Source organism: Amborella trichopoda, chromosome 11 (genome assembly GCF_054954075.1).
Source record: "Amborella trichopoda isolate Santa Cruz 75 chromosome 11, AtrichopodaSantaCruz75HAP2 v2.0, whole genome shotgun sequence".
NCBI lineage: Eukaryota > Viridiplantae > Streptophyta > Magnoliopsida > Amborellales > Amborellaceae > Amborella > Amborella trichopoda.
The window spans coordinates 8,630,733-8,647,247 of record NC_142346.1 but is presented as its reverse complement, the minus strand read 5'-3'; the positions used below and the strand labels follow the sequence as shown (position 1 = coordinate 8,647,247).

At 35.9% G+C, this 16,515-nt stretch overlaps 1 protein-coding gene across 6 annotated transcripts; it reads right to left on the bottom strand.

Moving 5' to 3' along the window:
* Positions 1–2,020: 2,020 nt before the first annotated feature.
* LOC18444403 (bZIP protein) lies at positions 2,021–14,593 on the bottom strand. 6 transcript variants are annotated; one of them, XR_016045071.1, is made up of 7 exons: positions 14,222–14,463; positions 13,762–13,928; positions 12,733–13,451; positions 4,005–4,108; positions 3,477–3,552; positions 2,739–2,865; positions 2,021–2,380 (listed from the first exon to the last, which is right to left on the bottom strand). XR_016045071.1 is itself a non-coding variant. In XM_006854576.4 (6 exons), exons 3-6 carry the CDS (start codon positions 13,407–13,409, stop codon positions 2,178–2,180), a joined length of 1,083 nt encoding a protein of 360 aa, XP_006854638.1. In that variant the 5' UTR covers positions 13,410–13,451; positions 13,762–13,928; positions 14,222–14,593; the 3' UTR covers positions 2,021–2,177. The 6 variants fall into 6 exon arrangements, 3 of the variants coding, with proteins under 3 accessions (XP_006854638.1, XP_088708729.1, XP_088708730.1); XR_016045072.1 differs by lacking the exon at positions 14,222–14,463 and adding an exon at positions 14,026–14,119; XM_006854576.4 differs by lacking the exon at positions 4,005–4,108 and having other exon boundaries at positions 14,222–14,593.
* Positions 14,594–16,515: the final 1,922 nt, after the last annotated feature.

The window sequence follows — 16,515 nt, the reverse complement described above, 5'->3', positions numbered from 1 at the left end:
GAGCACTTCCCTATCCAATTCTTCCTAATCATCATTTTTCATACTTTTTAGTTTCTTAAATTTTTCTTGTAGTGATTTATAAAGACATGGTTATCATGAACTTTTATTTTCCAAAGTTCAAATTCTTATCTTCCATCAAACTTCTTCCTTCAAATTTGTAAATATTCATTTTCCCAAAGTACTGCACACATCCTTTGAACTCTGATACTAGTTGATATCTAACACTTTCTTGATTACCTCTTGTTGAGGTGAACCCACACTGCAATAGATCTAATACCTTGAAACCAACTCATCTATCATTGGCAAATCGATTTTAATAAATCCAAAACACCCAAGAACCATGTATAGTGTAATGAATTTGGGAAAAATAAGATGAAATTAAGAGAAGTAAAATATCGATTAAAAAATACAACCACACTACAAACTATAATCCAATCACCATCAAACACAAATATATGTGGTTACCCAAAATTTAAATACAAACGGGCAACCGAAAAAACTCAAATTGATTTTTCTTACCACAATACTACCATCAATCGACTCATTTCTCCATCACTGTCGGCCAACTCTATTCCCCCAAAGAAATGCCGATGAAATCCAACCCTATACAAGGACACAACAATGCTAAGGTTTGTGTAAAACTCCAAATCTCTATCTCCCCAATACTTCTCTTCACTCTCTTACATTTCATCTCTCTACAATGCACTTTTATGGGCCTTCGTCAGAGGTCATTTTCGTATGACAAAATATCCCTAATAAAAAAGGTGAATACCAAGTGGGAGGTGATTTTGCATTACCATTCCAACACATACATAGAAAAATATTCATCTAAAATAATAAATAGTATAAAATAAGATGCACCTAAAAAATCCACTAAAAAAAGTAGTGCTAAAAATCCTTCAAAGTGATCATCTCAACTTAGAGATGCATGAATACAAAGAAAAATAATTTCAAGCCCTAAGATTAATGCATCGAAACATCATCTAAGCCATTCATTTTCACAATTTTAGATATTTATTGAGTTGCAGGTTTTTTGGAACTTCAATTTTATAATAAGGTACAGAAACATATCTTTTCAATTCATTGAAAAGCTTTTGACACCAGAACTAGAACTAGAAGTACATCTTCCAGCTTGAATTACTTTGTTTAAGGTAGACACCATATATAAACATCACTCGTACATAAATTATGCATTAGAAACATATAAAATACTCTGTAAAATCCTCTAATATTAAGTTTTTTTTATGTGTTGATCCAGACCCGACCTGACCTGTCCATATCAACCGAGCCGAAGTCAATACAGACCCAACCCGACCAGTTTAAGCCCTAGCGAGCCTTTTCTAAATTCAGGCTTTCACGAAAACAACCAACCTAATACCTGCGGAACCAGACCCTAGTTAATGCCTTTATTTCCATAGAACCATCGATTTAACACGGTAATTTTTCACTTGTAGAGAAGTATCAAGTGCCCATAGATAGAGAGAGAGAGACTTTTCTAATGGAGAGGTACAAAAGTGATGGTATGCGAAATTGAGCCCATTTAGCTTTCAGAGAAAAAGATAAGAGGTTAATAAGGCCACCAAAAAAGCAATTGCAAGGAAGGGACACATGCACACGGTATGCCTGTCTAATGGTTTTGTGCCAGTATCACAACTGAATCTTTAGACTCCACCAGTCGAAAAGGGCTACCAAATTGCGCTTTCTTCTTTCAAAGTTATCAACAAATAATAGCTAAGTTACAAGCCTAAATTTTCATAGAGAAACAAATACAAAAAAGAACAGTAATAGGAAAGGGCAAAATATAACACACATGAAACCAACTAGAAACTCTCTCACACACACACATGCTGCACAAACGCATATCTGGAAAATATCAGGACTTCCCATAAGGTAAACAAATAAAAACTAAAAACGATAAAACGCTCATAATGTAAAAAGAAAATATATACCCACCAAAAAAATGACAAGCTATACACCTACCATAAAGTTCGAGAAAGAGCACTGCACAAATATAGGAATATGGAGGGAGAAATCAATACCTTGAACAACATAAAAAAAGCAAGAGGATACAGGAAAGGAACTCCAAACTCACCCTTCACAAAACATTGCAATGAGATGGTGTAGTTTTTAAACATTTACAATGAGAGCTAAACGGACAAAATATTTTTACGAGCTGGTTAGCTTCTGAAACCGAGTTTTAAGGGGATAGGATTTCCACCAAGACTGAGCTTGCCCATCTCCAAGAGTTGCCAACTGATATCATGAGCCGCTGCTTTAGTTTGGTTGTCACTAGAGTGAGATGAAGAGCTGCTATTTTCTGGCTCAACTCTATGAACCATCTTTAACCTCTGAACTTCCTTCTTCAGAGATTGATGCTGACCTGCACGCATGACGCATGATCTAGTAAATGAACATAACAGACTCTAAGTTCAAAAAGAAATACTCTCTCTCTCTCTCTCTCTCTCTCTCTCTCTCAAGTACTAATAACTAAATTCTATCTCCATGTCATCTATCATAGCGGTACTCAACTAGAGTCTGTAAGTCACCATGTAAAGATATATATTTTCCATGGTATCGTATTTTAGTTCTATTGGGACAACGAGTAGAGAGGTTCAAGAAGAAAACATATAGACGAGGCTTTAGGAATTGTAAAACAGAAACATACACAAAATAGAAAAGAAAAGGAATATCCACAAACCCTCCTTTGAGAAAGGAAAACTACAATAACTTAGGCTTACAATCCTTGATCATTATCATTTGCTGGTGGTTGATTATCTTCCGCTTGAGTGTGTTGTTCTCAATTGTCAATAGAACTCGCTGGCGAAATAGAGAAGAAGCCTTTGCTGCGAACTCCGACTTCAAAGTCTGTGAAGGAAGGAGTAAAACTCATCATCTACAAGATTCATTCTAAAATGGGCTATGTATTTATATATTTGTCCATTCATAAATATCACACAATTACTAGTTCTCTTCGAAACTTGTAGAAAGTAACCTTGTCAAAGTCTCTCTCTCTCTCTCTCTCTCTCTCTCTCTCTCTCTCCATTTATGTGTCCGTCAAAAAAGCTACAAAGAGGTTGCAACCTAACTATATTTGAATTTTAACCTTTTCTTTGGAAGCCGGATCCAGCTGAAGTTTTAGGTATGTGTGCTACATATTAGATTGCACAGAAAAATATAAAACAAACATTTTTTAAATTTTAATAATGGCCAAAATACCCTGGAATCTCAGATGTTTTAGTCATTTTATTTTTTGGAAATATTTGTCTTATGTTTTTCTCTGGTGTGTGATGATGTCAAGTAAATATGCCTAAAGCTTAAACTCATTTGTAGAAAAATATTAAAATTCAAATATTAAAATTCAAATAGTAACATTCATTCTCAACCATCCAATCAAAATCTAATGGCTAGGAGCATAACTAGAATTATTATCCATTTTAGGTGACAACCTCTTATGTGTTATACAATCAATTAACTACCTCAAAGGCATTGACAGTTCTTTCAAGTTCGGCGATGTATTGAAGCTTACGAACCCGAGAACGCTGCCCAGGATGCCTGCAGTGAAATTGGCCCCTACTATCAAAAAGAGAAGCACAAGGATAACATTGGCAAATTCATTTTATAGAAGTAAGACACAAATAATTATCGCACACTCGCTAGATATATATGAAGGTGTTCACTTAGTGTGGTGGAGACAAGTAAATCTTGTACATTTTTGTGGTTTGAGTACTCTACATCTTTTGTTATTTGTCTTATTCAGTCGACAACTCATTTGACACTGGTCAAATAGCCAAGATCCTAAAGTTCGTCTAAATTACTAGCAATTCCATCACTTGTGGGACACACGAGAAAACTGCAATCCTAATTTCTCTCGTTGAATAAACAAAAATCGATCAGCTTTTAATTCACATCTCTTCCATCATAACCTTTAAACAAGAGAAAGAAGAAAAAAAATTAGTAACTCAAACCTTCACATTCTTCACTACATACACACCAGCTACACTCACCAGTAACATATTCTGGCCGCCTACTATATCCCGCATTCCCGGGTACAAGCTCCATAGTCAACCTTGTCCATCCAACAAAAACACTAGCTGCAATCTCGTTCACACTGTAGACAACCAACACACCTAAAATCACACTTCAAACCAGTCAAATCATTGTGGCCATTGTCATCAAACAATCCTCCATCTTCTAAGGGCATGTTTCGTTGCCAAACCATGGTTTAGAGGACCAAATGATGGATTGGAAAAAGCAAAGGACATTTAGTATCTTGGGCATGTTTGGATGCCTATGTTAAATAGAGAATTACCCATGCTCGAAGGGCCAAACCATGGAAGAAAAACAAAAGTCTTAGCATTGTCAAGTCAATTGGGTCGGGTCAACATTCAGACCAATGGGTCGACCAGACTCGGGTCTGGATTCGAGTCCAACTTCTGGATTCAAGTCCGGAAATATGGACCTGAGAGTAGGGTCTAGTCGTGTCCGAATCCAACCAAGACCTAATGAAGTCGGGTCTGGTCCAGACCTAATCAAGTCGGGTCTGGTCCAGGTCATGACCCAGATCCAACCTGACCAGACAAGTCAATCCGGGTTTAGTCGACTTGGATTCGACCGGGTTCGGGTCTGACCTTGGACTTGTGAGGTCGGTCCAGGTCAAGCCTGACTGGGACTGGACACAGCCCATTTACACCCCTAAGACCGGCGTTCTCTCTTCATACCTAAACTCTCTTTCTCTAAGAACCTCTCTACTCTCACGCTCCTCTCTCTTACCTACGCTTCTCTTCTTCTCAACCCCCAATTCTTTTCTTGCTCCTCTCTCTCCGCTTATCTTCTTCTTCTCACCCCCAAATCAAATAAGATACAGAAGAAGCCTTATCACAAAAAAATCAACGACTCCAAACAATAAACGAGGTCCCTCACTCTCTAGGCAATGAAAGGACTCTCTCTCTCTCAGTAAAAAAAGAACTCTCTCACCTTTTTCTCTCCTCTGTCACTCCCTTCTCTCTTTATAGAACCTTTGCCTCTGCCCCTCTCTCACTCTTCTCACTTTCTCTGCCACTTCCCTCAGAGAAAACAACGACGGGGCCATTGGAAAAGAAAGAAACCACGTGTCTTTGAAAAGATCTTTAAATTCACAACAACTTAAAGTACATAGTTAAGTGCCCCTCCTCCGAAGGACCTGAAGAAGACCCATGTCACAATTGCTTTCAGATTACAAAAGAACAGGATTTTCTATGAGGGTGAATATCTGGTAAAAAGAGTCCAAAGCATTGTCGCCTCCTATTTGTGACCACCTTGATACACATCAAAGCAATAACCCCCACCCCAACACACCCTCTCTCTCTCTCTAAACCTGTTTCCCTGTCTTCTCTCTTCCTCTTCACCTTATAACACCCCAGCCTCTGTCAATTCTTCTTCATCATCATTTATCGCTCACCTCTGAAATTCCTTTCTTCCAAACCCAAGAAGTAGAGCACCAAAAGAGAGAGAAATTGGGCACCAAGAGAGAGAGAGAGAGAGAGAGAGAGAGAGAGATTGTGGATCAGAAAGAGGTTTTGGTTGAGTATCGTGGTGGCTTTGAAGGAGTCGTAGAGGACTAAATTTAAAGGGGGATTTGGCGATGAATGTAGAGGAACCTTGAGAGAGAGAGAGAGAGAGAGATCAAAAAGAGGCCTTGGGTAAGACTGGCAGGAGTTTTGGAGGGAATTGCAGAATTTCAGAGAGATTATGGATTTTCAGGGAATCACATTAAAATTTTAAGTGAATTTGACCAAAATTACAGTGAGCTTCAATTGAGGGCTCGAGGTGTAAAAATGGCAACCAAAGCACCCTCAACCATAGATTAGTTTTAATACAGTTTGTGAAACACATCCATTAAAAATAAGAGGTAGATCCGTCTTTGCTTTTAGCCAAACATGGTTTAAATCTAACCAAACCATGCCATCCTCATAAGCAGTCTCCTTTATCATTCAACTACTTTCCGCACTATCCACAATATTTCATGACAAGAACCCTAGATCAACACCAACTAGCTCCTTGTAAATATGACAAACCCTAACCTTCTACAAAACCCTAACCCTAAATTCCAACCAAACCCTTGTCCATAGAAACAACCAACCTCCTCAATCTCTAATTTTATCTTTCCAAAGCCCTATCCTCAAATCCTACAAGCCCAACCCCATTACACCCATTATCGATTCGGTGTAAGAACCAAGAATCTTGGTCCTACACCACAGAACCAGCAGGGTCAAAGGGACCTAGTCTGCTTCACCTATATATCAAAAAGATGACAAACCAATATATTCAAAAGACAAAAATGCCATTGAAAATTGGATTTTTACAATGAAAATGGCCTAAGAGCTACCAACATACACTACACCTGAGACTCTCATCTCACCAACTTCCATGCTAGACATGATATCCTAGCTAGTGAGGATACATTAATCTTTTATATTTTTCCTAATGCATATAAGAGGATACTCTCTCATCTACAGTATAATATAATGTAATACACCACATTTTTTAACTTCATATGATATCAGATTTTGTACTTTCACAGGCTATAAGAAAAACAGACCGAGAATTTGCAGACAGAGCCACAACTATTTGGTCACTAATTTATGTACATGTGCGTTACTATCATCTTCATTACCTCATAAGTTTTTCCTTTAGTCACTCAGTTTCTATTGATACTTTTCAGGTCTTTAATAGCTTCTGATTGTGATCCACATATCTGCAGTCGTTATTTTGTGTTGTAAGTCCCTTTTTATTTGAATATTTTCCAGACTTGGAACTTTTTACACTATTGCTTGGTTTTGAACCGTAGTCTTTGTCTCCCTAAAATCTTCTTAACATTATTTTGACCCTAGTTTGGATAAACCTTTGTCTTCTCTTTGACATTTGTAGGCCACCTCTTTGGCTTAATTTCTTCAACCAAATGTGTGTATTGAGGCTCCTCTAGACAAATCCGGTAAGGAAGGATTTAGATGGGACAATTGATTGGTCTGAAGTTAAAGTCTCAATTGCATGCTGCAACAAACCATGGTTCAGTGCTGCTTTGGGTGGTGAGCAATGCTTACGTGGCACATTTTGGTTGTGATCTTTATCTCCCGGTTCAGGTATGCATACACCCATAAAACATCACTACTTTCTTTGTTGGATGAAAACTCAAAATACCAGTCTTCATCCAACCCACAAATTGATGGCTTTAGGGGAAAAGCTGACCACATGATCGGACAAATTGAAAGCTTTTAAATGGAAAGCTGACTACATGATATGACCACAACCCTTGTCATCACCCAAACTTAAGGTAAGCCAAATCTGCAAATTCTAGAACTTAGTTTAAAGCTTGGCAATGGCTATGCCCATTGTGTTCATCTATACATATGATTATGTACATGTGAAATGTTTTTACTTCTTATTCCACAGCTCATTTGGAAGACGAACTTAGGATAATACAGTTATCATGGTATCAAACCCCCTGCAGTGGCCATGAGAAGAATTGAGCATTGCAATCACTGTGACATTGACACCTGCCTCTGGGACTGGTGTCATGTGTCCGCCACATCAATACATGGGTCAGACCAAAGGTATCCATACATTTCACCCATAATGGGTGCCAAAATGGAAGTAGCGACAGTTTAAAGGTGTCTATGTTTGTAAACATGGACATGGGCCCCAGTCTCTTCTACGGTTTGTTAATCTAATGAGAGGCTTATTTTGATTTATTGAATTTTTAAAATGCATGTAACATTGAATAACATTACAGAGAGGCATATTCCCTGTCTATGAATTCATTTAAATGTCAAAACTATAAGCAAATGACCTCAAAATCTAATGAGGCACCTTAATAATTGAGGAAAGACATATCAGATTTACTTAAGTTTAGATAACGCATCAACCCTATACAATAAAATTAAGGCGTACCTAAAAACCCATCTCGACCTCCAAATGTATGGATATGGAAAAAAGAATTTCTAAATCCTAAAAGTAGTGCATCTTAAAACATATTATGTAGACCATTTTCAATATTTTCAAGTGTCTAAAGATATGCTCGATTTGCACCATTTTCGAAGTGTTAAATTTCACAAGTTTTATTAGAAAAGCTTTAAATTTCATAATTAGGGGTGGAAAAAGATTTTCAGGCCATCTTAGGGGTTTCTGGCACCAAAATTGCATCTTGAGGTAGCGTTTGGAGGTCCTACTTTGATTGTTTAAGGTTGAAACCCCATATAAACTACTATACTCTTTATTTAAACCATGAGTTCTAAGTAGTTGACCTAAGCATATTTATCAGAGATAGCATCACTAAAAGGTGAGGTTACCACGAAACTTGAGAAAATAATGCCTAATCTTAAACTGCCTAAGATGAACCAATATAGAAAAGAGTAATCAAATTTAATGACCTTAAATTTTATAATTTGATATACAATAATGATAAGTTTTGAAATTAGAATATATGACAATTTAAAATAAATAGATATTATCATCTAAATTCATAGTTTATACTTATTCCATACATAATAAACCAATTTAGGATAGTAAACCATTGACCAATTCCGTATTGCCACTCAATAAAAGAGGATATTCACTTCTAAAAATATTACTATTTTTTTTGTGTAAATTATCTTATTTTCACTCTTATATGCATGAAACTCTTTATTCATTTATATCATATTACTGTATATATGTTTCATATGTTAAACTTGTTCCTTTATATCATATTACTGTATGTATGTTTCATATGTTAAACTTGTTAAGATATGCAATGCCCACATGCAAAAAATTGCATTTCTTCATGGAAATTTGCAAAAAGAGGTCCATGTGATCTTGCAACCCTCCTTCCAGCCACATGAATATAGTTTATAAACTCTATAAAAACTATAGTAAATCTTTATTTCTACAGAAACAAGCACCAAGAAATGGCTTGAGTCCGCACTAAAGTTTGTACCCAAATGTGTGCTTCAAGAGAGTCTCTCTTTGTCACTACATCACCCACAAGGTATATCGATCTTCTCAACTGTATTGAGACTTGTTCCCATTTGCATCTCAAACATCTATTACCATATACTAAATGTGGGTTCAGGTGGGTGGTTGTGTGTCGTTAAAAACAACCCATGTTCACATGATTAATTTAGAGAAAACCCACTCAATTCAAAACATCCATCTTTTGCTTCCAAACTACCAACATCAGTTTTTTTAATGAAGGTACCTCTGACTTTGAGGCATTTGATATTTTAATGTATAGAAAACTATCAAGGGGTTTTTGGAAAGAAAGCACATGACGTCCAGGATGAGTTCATGGACTCATGAGTCCACCTACGTTTCCCATAGATTTAGGATGTAACGCTCCAAAAATGGTGCATATTTGATGATTTGTGAAGAAGTGATATAAACAATACAAACAAAGAAAGTTTCAAAAATATCATTTTTAAGTTTAAAATTTTTTCCAGATGATCACCATGGTCTAGAACATTACCCTTGAAATTTTGGCTCCAAAATCCATCTCTAATATGGATTTTGGAGCAGGGGTACATATAAACAGATGTGTGGACTGGCATACCAAAACATCGCCCTTGTAAGAAAGCCATATTAATTATAGCCAACTAGCATGCAGCCCAATGTGATATGCACAGATTTTAGAATAGTTGAAGAAATTTGAGATACATCATCATCAAAACCTTTTCCCAACCATTTGAGATCGACTACACGAATCCTGGTCGGCAATTCTGCTTCAGGATTCATGGAAAGTTTTGGTAAAGTTTTATCTAGGCTTGGGATGGGCCAAGGGAAATTTTCAGGTCCTCACCCTTCTTAGACCAAAATTTAAGACACATACAAACCAAAAACTAATACACAATTTTTTTAAACATAATATAAATTAAATTGACATATAAAAGATAGAAACTTTAGCTGGAAATGGAGAAATGTTATTCCTATATTGGGTAGATGCAACACGCAATTAGTGTCAAAGTCACTTTGAGATTTATGGAAATCAAGGGTATGGAGAAGCTCAAAATTATTAATTGCAAATAAATATCACTTCATTGATTATTCCTCTAAAAATGAATAATAAAGTAAATTTATTTTAACATATATGCTACTATTTTGGGGGGGTTAATTCAGTGGGGAAGACATGCCCCTACCCGTTTTTTTTTAAGGTGTTAATAGGGTAATGTCAGTGGGAATGAAAACCATAACATGGTGACTAGGTGTCAGGGTGCTACCACAACGAATCTAGCCCCTTTCCCATAAATACACTACTAATTGATTAATAAATACCACTTGCTTTAAATGATATGCATTCTTTCCAAAAATCTATTGATAGCTTTGTATATATTATTCTAGAGTACCTGAACACTAGGGTAATTTTTATCCAATAATTGGCGATGAAAATTGGCGATGAGGCGAGTTTCAAAACAAAATGGGGGTGTTCTGAAGCTTGTCCAAAAACAATTGGAGTAGCATGAATATTCTTGAAATTAATACATGTGAACAAGGGTAATTTAAAACACGTGACCACCCCTCCAATCCCACATTTAGTATAGTTGGTAATAAAATTATTAAAATTATTTCTAAAATTACATTAACTATTTTTAATTTAAATTAAACTAATATTAAAAATTGTATATCGGTTTGTGGTTTCTAAGTAGCTTAACTTCTTCTTTTTTGCAATAACCCTAGAAAAAAAAGCTCTCTATTTCACAAAAACAAATTCAAAGCTCTCTATTTCACTCTTCATACATCACACAAGGCTTCAGAATTTTTCCCCAAAAAACTCATGCTTAAATGCCTTAATCTCATAAGAACAGAAATCTCTTGTGTACGGTACTATAACTTTGTTTATACCCCCATCTAAAAATATGAGTTTTTTTTTTTTCTGAAAAATGCTCTCTTTTGTGGCTACATCTATTACAAGTTCGACATGTGTAATATTTTGATAAATATATTTGAAGTTAAAATATTTAAAAGTTTTCTACTATCAATTTTTCTTCCTAAAATTATAGGTTTTGTCCTAGATATTTCACTTTCAATTAGTTAAACCATCTCTCTCTCATGTATTTGACCATGCATTGCATAGGGTTAATACTAGGTTAAAATGAAATACAAGGGAAATTTTAAGTCATTTGGTCACACCCAGCCACTATATAATTCAAGCGCATAAAAAATATGGACCTCTTTAAAAGGACAAACTTGGACAGAGATCTTATGATCTTCCTCTAGTAGTCAAGAATGGACTGCCAATAAAGGACAGAGAGCTTCAAACATGAGTGGAAGTTTATCTCACTGCAACATGACCAAATGTATTGTTGCAGTCAGATTAGTGAGCAAATTGATGAATAGAATATGCATGTAATATCTTCAAATCATACCAAGTCCACTATTTGAAAGGGTTACCAAATCCAAGTATGCTACTTTCTTCCTCATCCTCTGATTCAGTAAGAGAGCTAATGGAAAAAAGTCCACAACAAAAAATTTACCTATCTACGGGGATGGAAAAGCATAAATGAAGCGGGGACGCAAAGTCAAGCACAAATGCAGAATAGAGAGTAATGCTTCCTTCATCATGTATGATAGTATGAATTAAATACTTGTATCCTGTGATAATTGGAGTACTATGTAACACGGAGTACTATGCCTCAAATCCAGTTCTCCAGCATGGAAATAGAGTCCTATTTCATTATGAAGAAAGTTAATCAATTTTCCTTTCTCTTTTTTAATTTCTATTTCAATATGAAGAAAGTTAACCTGAAATAATCAAAACACTTACACATAGAATCCAAGGGCCAACTAGCTTCCTCCCACAAAGGCCATATGGAAAGATGAAGATCATCACTTTTCCAGTTACAATCAGACCAAACATATCCAATGCATGAACCAATTGTCTAAATGGTACAAAATATAACTTGCCTGGAAGGTTACTTTCAACATTCCCATTCTTAATATTAAGATACATATAGACCATATACAAGGTCCTGATGGAAGATGGATTCATTACTTATATCAGTCCATTACTTTCCCAAAGGTCTCTCTTTTTCATACAGAAATAATTCACTTTCTATTGTATTGAAAAACACATTATAATGCATTTCTGTAAATTGAATTTGCAAAGATTTAAAATACAGAATGAGCCCGTCTACATTAGCCACAACTTTTCTGCATCGGATAGGAGTTCAAACTTCTATATCTAGTCTCGCTATCATGTATGAAAGAGTCCACACATGGCTTCCTCACTATATCATATTAAACATATCAAACTTAAAATCTTATCTTTTCTTCCAATACAACTATTTAGTACCAGTGTTTTAAAGTAAGGACACGAGTTGGGACTCGCTATGCTCCCCAGCCCAAGTCAGGAAACTCGACTTGGCCAAGTCTGCCAGAGGAGGACTGTCAGAGGCTCCATTGAGTCCCAAAAAAGATAAGAATAAAATCTTGGGAACTGACAAGATTCCACATGTTCCAATGGTTTTGATTCTATACCTAGCAGCCTGCTGAGTCCGAGTAACTCAGGAAAGTCCAAGTTGGACTCGCCGAGTTTTCAGACACTGTTGAATGCCAGTATACCTTAACAAAAACAAGTCTTATTGGTCACCAGAGCCACAATCTTCCAAGCATTATCATAAAGGTGAAACTGGGATTAACTATCAAGCTGGCTTTAACCAAAGAACAGAAAAGATTTAAGAAATAAAATAGTTAGCGAGAGAGAGAAATGCATTCAGTATAACTAACCTTCTCGGTCCCTTCAGCCGAGTGTCATGAGCACAAGAAGCCCCATGAGAATTTTCAGAGTCCAAATTACGGAAATTGTCTGCCCCATGTAACTCATTTCTTTGAGCAACACACTCATCTGAAAATGAAGGTGCCACCGAAACCTCTGAGTTCAGAATATTAGGTTTCAATCTTGGAGAATTAGGGCCATATACACAAGCCAAGTCTAAGTCATGCAAAGCTTCATTCTTCTTAGTTAAAGCTTCATTCTTCTTAGTTTTCTCTCTGAGAGAGCTCAATAATTCACATGATAAAGATAGCGCATTTTCCCCTCTATCAAAACAAGCCTGGTCTCTAGAGCCATTTGGCCATAAACCCACTTCACTATAAATTGCGTCTTCTTCTTCAGCTAGTGAGAGAAGCTTTGGAAAATCACAGGGGCCACCCATGAAAGCAGCTGAATCACTAGAAGAACGTCTATGGAAGAAACCTTTAACCGAAGTTTCAGAGTCAATTAAGAGCTCATCAAGCCATGACGGAGGTTGTTCTATTGCAGAGCTCTGAGATGGAGATCTCTGGTGTCTTATAAATGCCTCGCTGCTCTTCTGATTTGGAGAAAACAAGGAATCTGAACCAGTAAAAGGTGAAGCTCTGGTTAAGAGTGGACTCCTTGGAGGGAGATGTGATTGCTGCGACATTGTATATGCTTGCTCTCATCAAAGTTGACTCGATTTGGGACTCTGAAACAAGATAAAAACACAAAGTTTCAGAACTCAAAAGAAGTCATGTTTAACATGAGACTAATAGTGAAAACATTGCAACATCCAAGTCAAGATAAATGATAGAATCCATGTATACACAGCGAAGAAATATAGCAAAAAAATGCAATAATGAAATGTGTGAATTTTTAGAAACAATAATTTCATTTATGACATATTCACCACTGAAGAATGAATACTTCTTCAAAACTAACAAACTGCGAGAAAAATTCATTGAGATTACAGCAAAATTTCCTCTGTTACATTGAGCTGAAAGGGAAAAGTTCCTCACCATTAAATTTGAAGCCAGGTGCTGCTTCTTTTATGCTGTATCACTAAAATGCAGATTTTCTCCATGCTTGCTTAATTAACCATTTTCTTCGTTAGAGTAAAGAAGAAATGTACCAGAAATAAGTGAAGCTTTCCTCCAAAACTAGAGCAGCAAAATCCCATATAACTCTGCAAAATTAGAGCATTTCAAATGAGAAACCTCTATGAAACAGTAAAAATGTCACCAAAAATTTCCAAAGAGCCAAAAAAAACATATAAAATGCACCAAAAATTATCCAAAACGAGAAACCTAGGTCGAGGAAGAAGCAAATGAATAACCAGAGAACATAAATAACCTAGGAACAAATATGTTCGGTGTTATTATAAATTTGCAGGTGCATAAATTGATAAATTATGATATGAATTCAGATAGAGAAAATAAAAGAAATGGAAAAAAAATTATCGTTTCTTTCTTTTATTACCTGAAATTTCAGGCTCTGATGAAGAGGCCTGAAGACGCAGAAATGAACAGTGAATAAGAGGCGAATGTGCAGAGCATTTATTCGATTTATTATTTATTTTCTTGATTTATTAATATTATTATTATTTTTTAGACAACTATTTAATGTCGGAAAAGAGGCAAAAAAAGAGTACGGAGAGAGCAGAAGCAGCCACGGGGACGTGGTGCCGAGGCTATCTCTGCAACTCGTCCCATTTCCTCGGCGATTTATCGTTTATCATTTCCATGGCTATTAATCGCTGTCATTTCCACGGCACCCGTCGGCGAGTAATTACTTTTTGGCCTTCCTCGATGCCAGTTCATGGATAAAGTACGTCAAAATGCCGGGAAAATCAGTTTTCAAATGTGGCGATTTTTTATTCATATCGTCGATGTGAAAGGAAATTGGTCAGGACCAAACCGGTTTTCACGTAGTACACGCCCTAATTGCCTATTTATTTTATTTTATTTTTAAAACTTGTCTAATGGTTTTTTAGGTCCCTTTCAATCCCCACGGCATAAATCCCTTTTTCAAATTTTATTTAGTTTTTGGATACTAACTCATACTGATCCAGATCCAATTCAAATTGTTTTTAAAATTGGATAGTGATTTCATGCAACAGTTGTATAGCAATATAATACAACAATCTTTAACAATTATGTTAAGGTCATTTGTTTGATTCAAATTTTAAAATATATCTTATTTTCATTCTAATGAACAGTCGCAAATAAGAAAAATTTAAAACACAATTTAAAAGGTATTTTTCTAGCCTAATTAACATAGGGCACCCATTTTGATAAGATACTTAGGTCTAGGTTTTAGAATGATTTTTTCTTTTCCAATTTTTTTAGATAACTTTATTATGATTAGATAAACAATGTCAAAAAAGAAAAAAAATGATTTTGAACTTGTAAAGTCTGAGATCTTGAAATTCATTAAATGAATGGCCTAGATTTGTTGTTGGAAGGAACTCATTTTGACCATATCTAGAGTTCAAATTGAATTTTTTTTTTTTTTGGAATTGATTGTTGAGATGAAGAGAGTGTGTGTACAAAATTTTGGATCATATAAATACCACATACATTATTTTCTAGAAGTACGGCTGCATTATATTATGATACAACCGTTGCATGAAATCACTGCCCTTTTAATTTTTATTTTATTTTATTTATTATTTGGTTACTACTCATACTGAGACCGGATTCAAACCCCCGATTCAATAATCCGACATAGTTCTGAATCTTAAGACATTGGGGAAAATATTAACCAAATGGACTGTGTAACAAATTTCCAAGGCCAAAGTAAACTTGATGGTTTTCATTCGATGTACTTTTAGGGTAGCAACTGGCAAACACGGACCCAAATAGTATTCGGGTCCAAATTTTGGACCCGTACCCTGGGACCTGTCGGGTCCTTGGTCTGATAAGATCCATTGCCACCCTTTGATTATGAGCATGTTTTGTTTTTATTTTTTTGTTTTTTTTTTACCATCATATACCCTATGACTATGAGCTTCTTATTTGTTTTTTTGTCAATAATATTGTAAATGTTGTCGTGACAATATGAACACCTAAAGTACGCCTAAGACACATGATTGTCATTATATACCCTATGACTACGGGTATGAATCAGGTCCAATTGGACGTAGACCCGAATAATATTCATGTCCAAAATCTAGACTAAACCCAAATAGTATTCGCGTCCAAAATTTAAACCCATATCAAGACCTAAGGTCGGGTATACCCATCAGTCCCGGATCTAATCGGGTCCATTGCCACTCCCATGTACTTTAGAACGTGCTCGGGTTTTAATGCATTGATGAGCAAGGACGACGGAATTTCTTGAGGGAAAAGTTATGCATAATAAGGCTTTACCTATAGTAGCGTTTTAAATTTGGAAAATCCTTAAATTGATCGTGCCCACCTAGATTAGATAAGTATGGATCTAAAATAGCAGATTTCAAGCCTTTGGAAGATATTTAAAAAGGGACTCGCTTTTTATGAGTCCTAGGTCTCATATGTAGATAACCATCCTCTCTTGATGATCCATTGTTCAGATGGACTTCGGACTAATTTTTTAGGCTAGAATTATACTCTCTAACCTGGAGAACATGAATGTAAAATGACAAAAATATTTAAATATTAAAAGGAAACTTTTTTGAAGCAATCTGTTGATTTTGCCTTTATTTTGGAGAGACTGCAAAATAGACGCAGGATGCCTCGTGGGACGTAAATGTAGTGATGCGTTTCCCACGCATAAACCACTTCACCTTGAAA

Excerpts from the sequence above, each read along its gene's own strand:
- LOC18444403 (XM_006854576.4), bottom strand. The coding sequence starts at position 13,409 with ATGTCGCAGCAATCACATCTCCCTCCAAGGAGTCCACTCTTAACCAGA. Across the intron at positions 2,866-3,476 it reads GAACTGTCAATGCCTTTGAG|ACTTTGAAGTCGGAGTTCGC; the intron begins GTAGTTAATTGA and ends CTTCCTTCACAG. Across the intron at positions 2,381-2,738 it reads AATGATAATGATCAAGGATT|GTCAGCATCAATCTCTGAAG; the intron begins GTAAGCCTAAGT and ends TCATGCGTGCAG.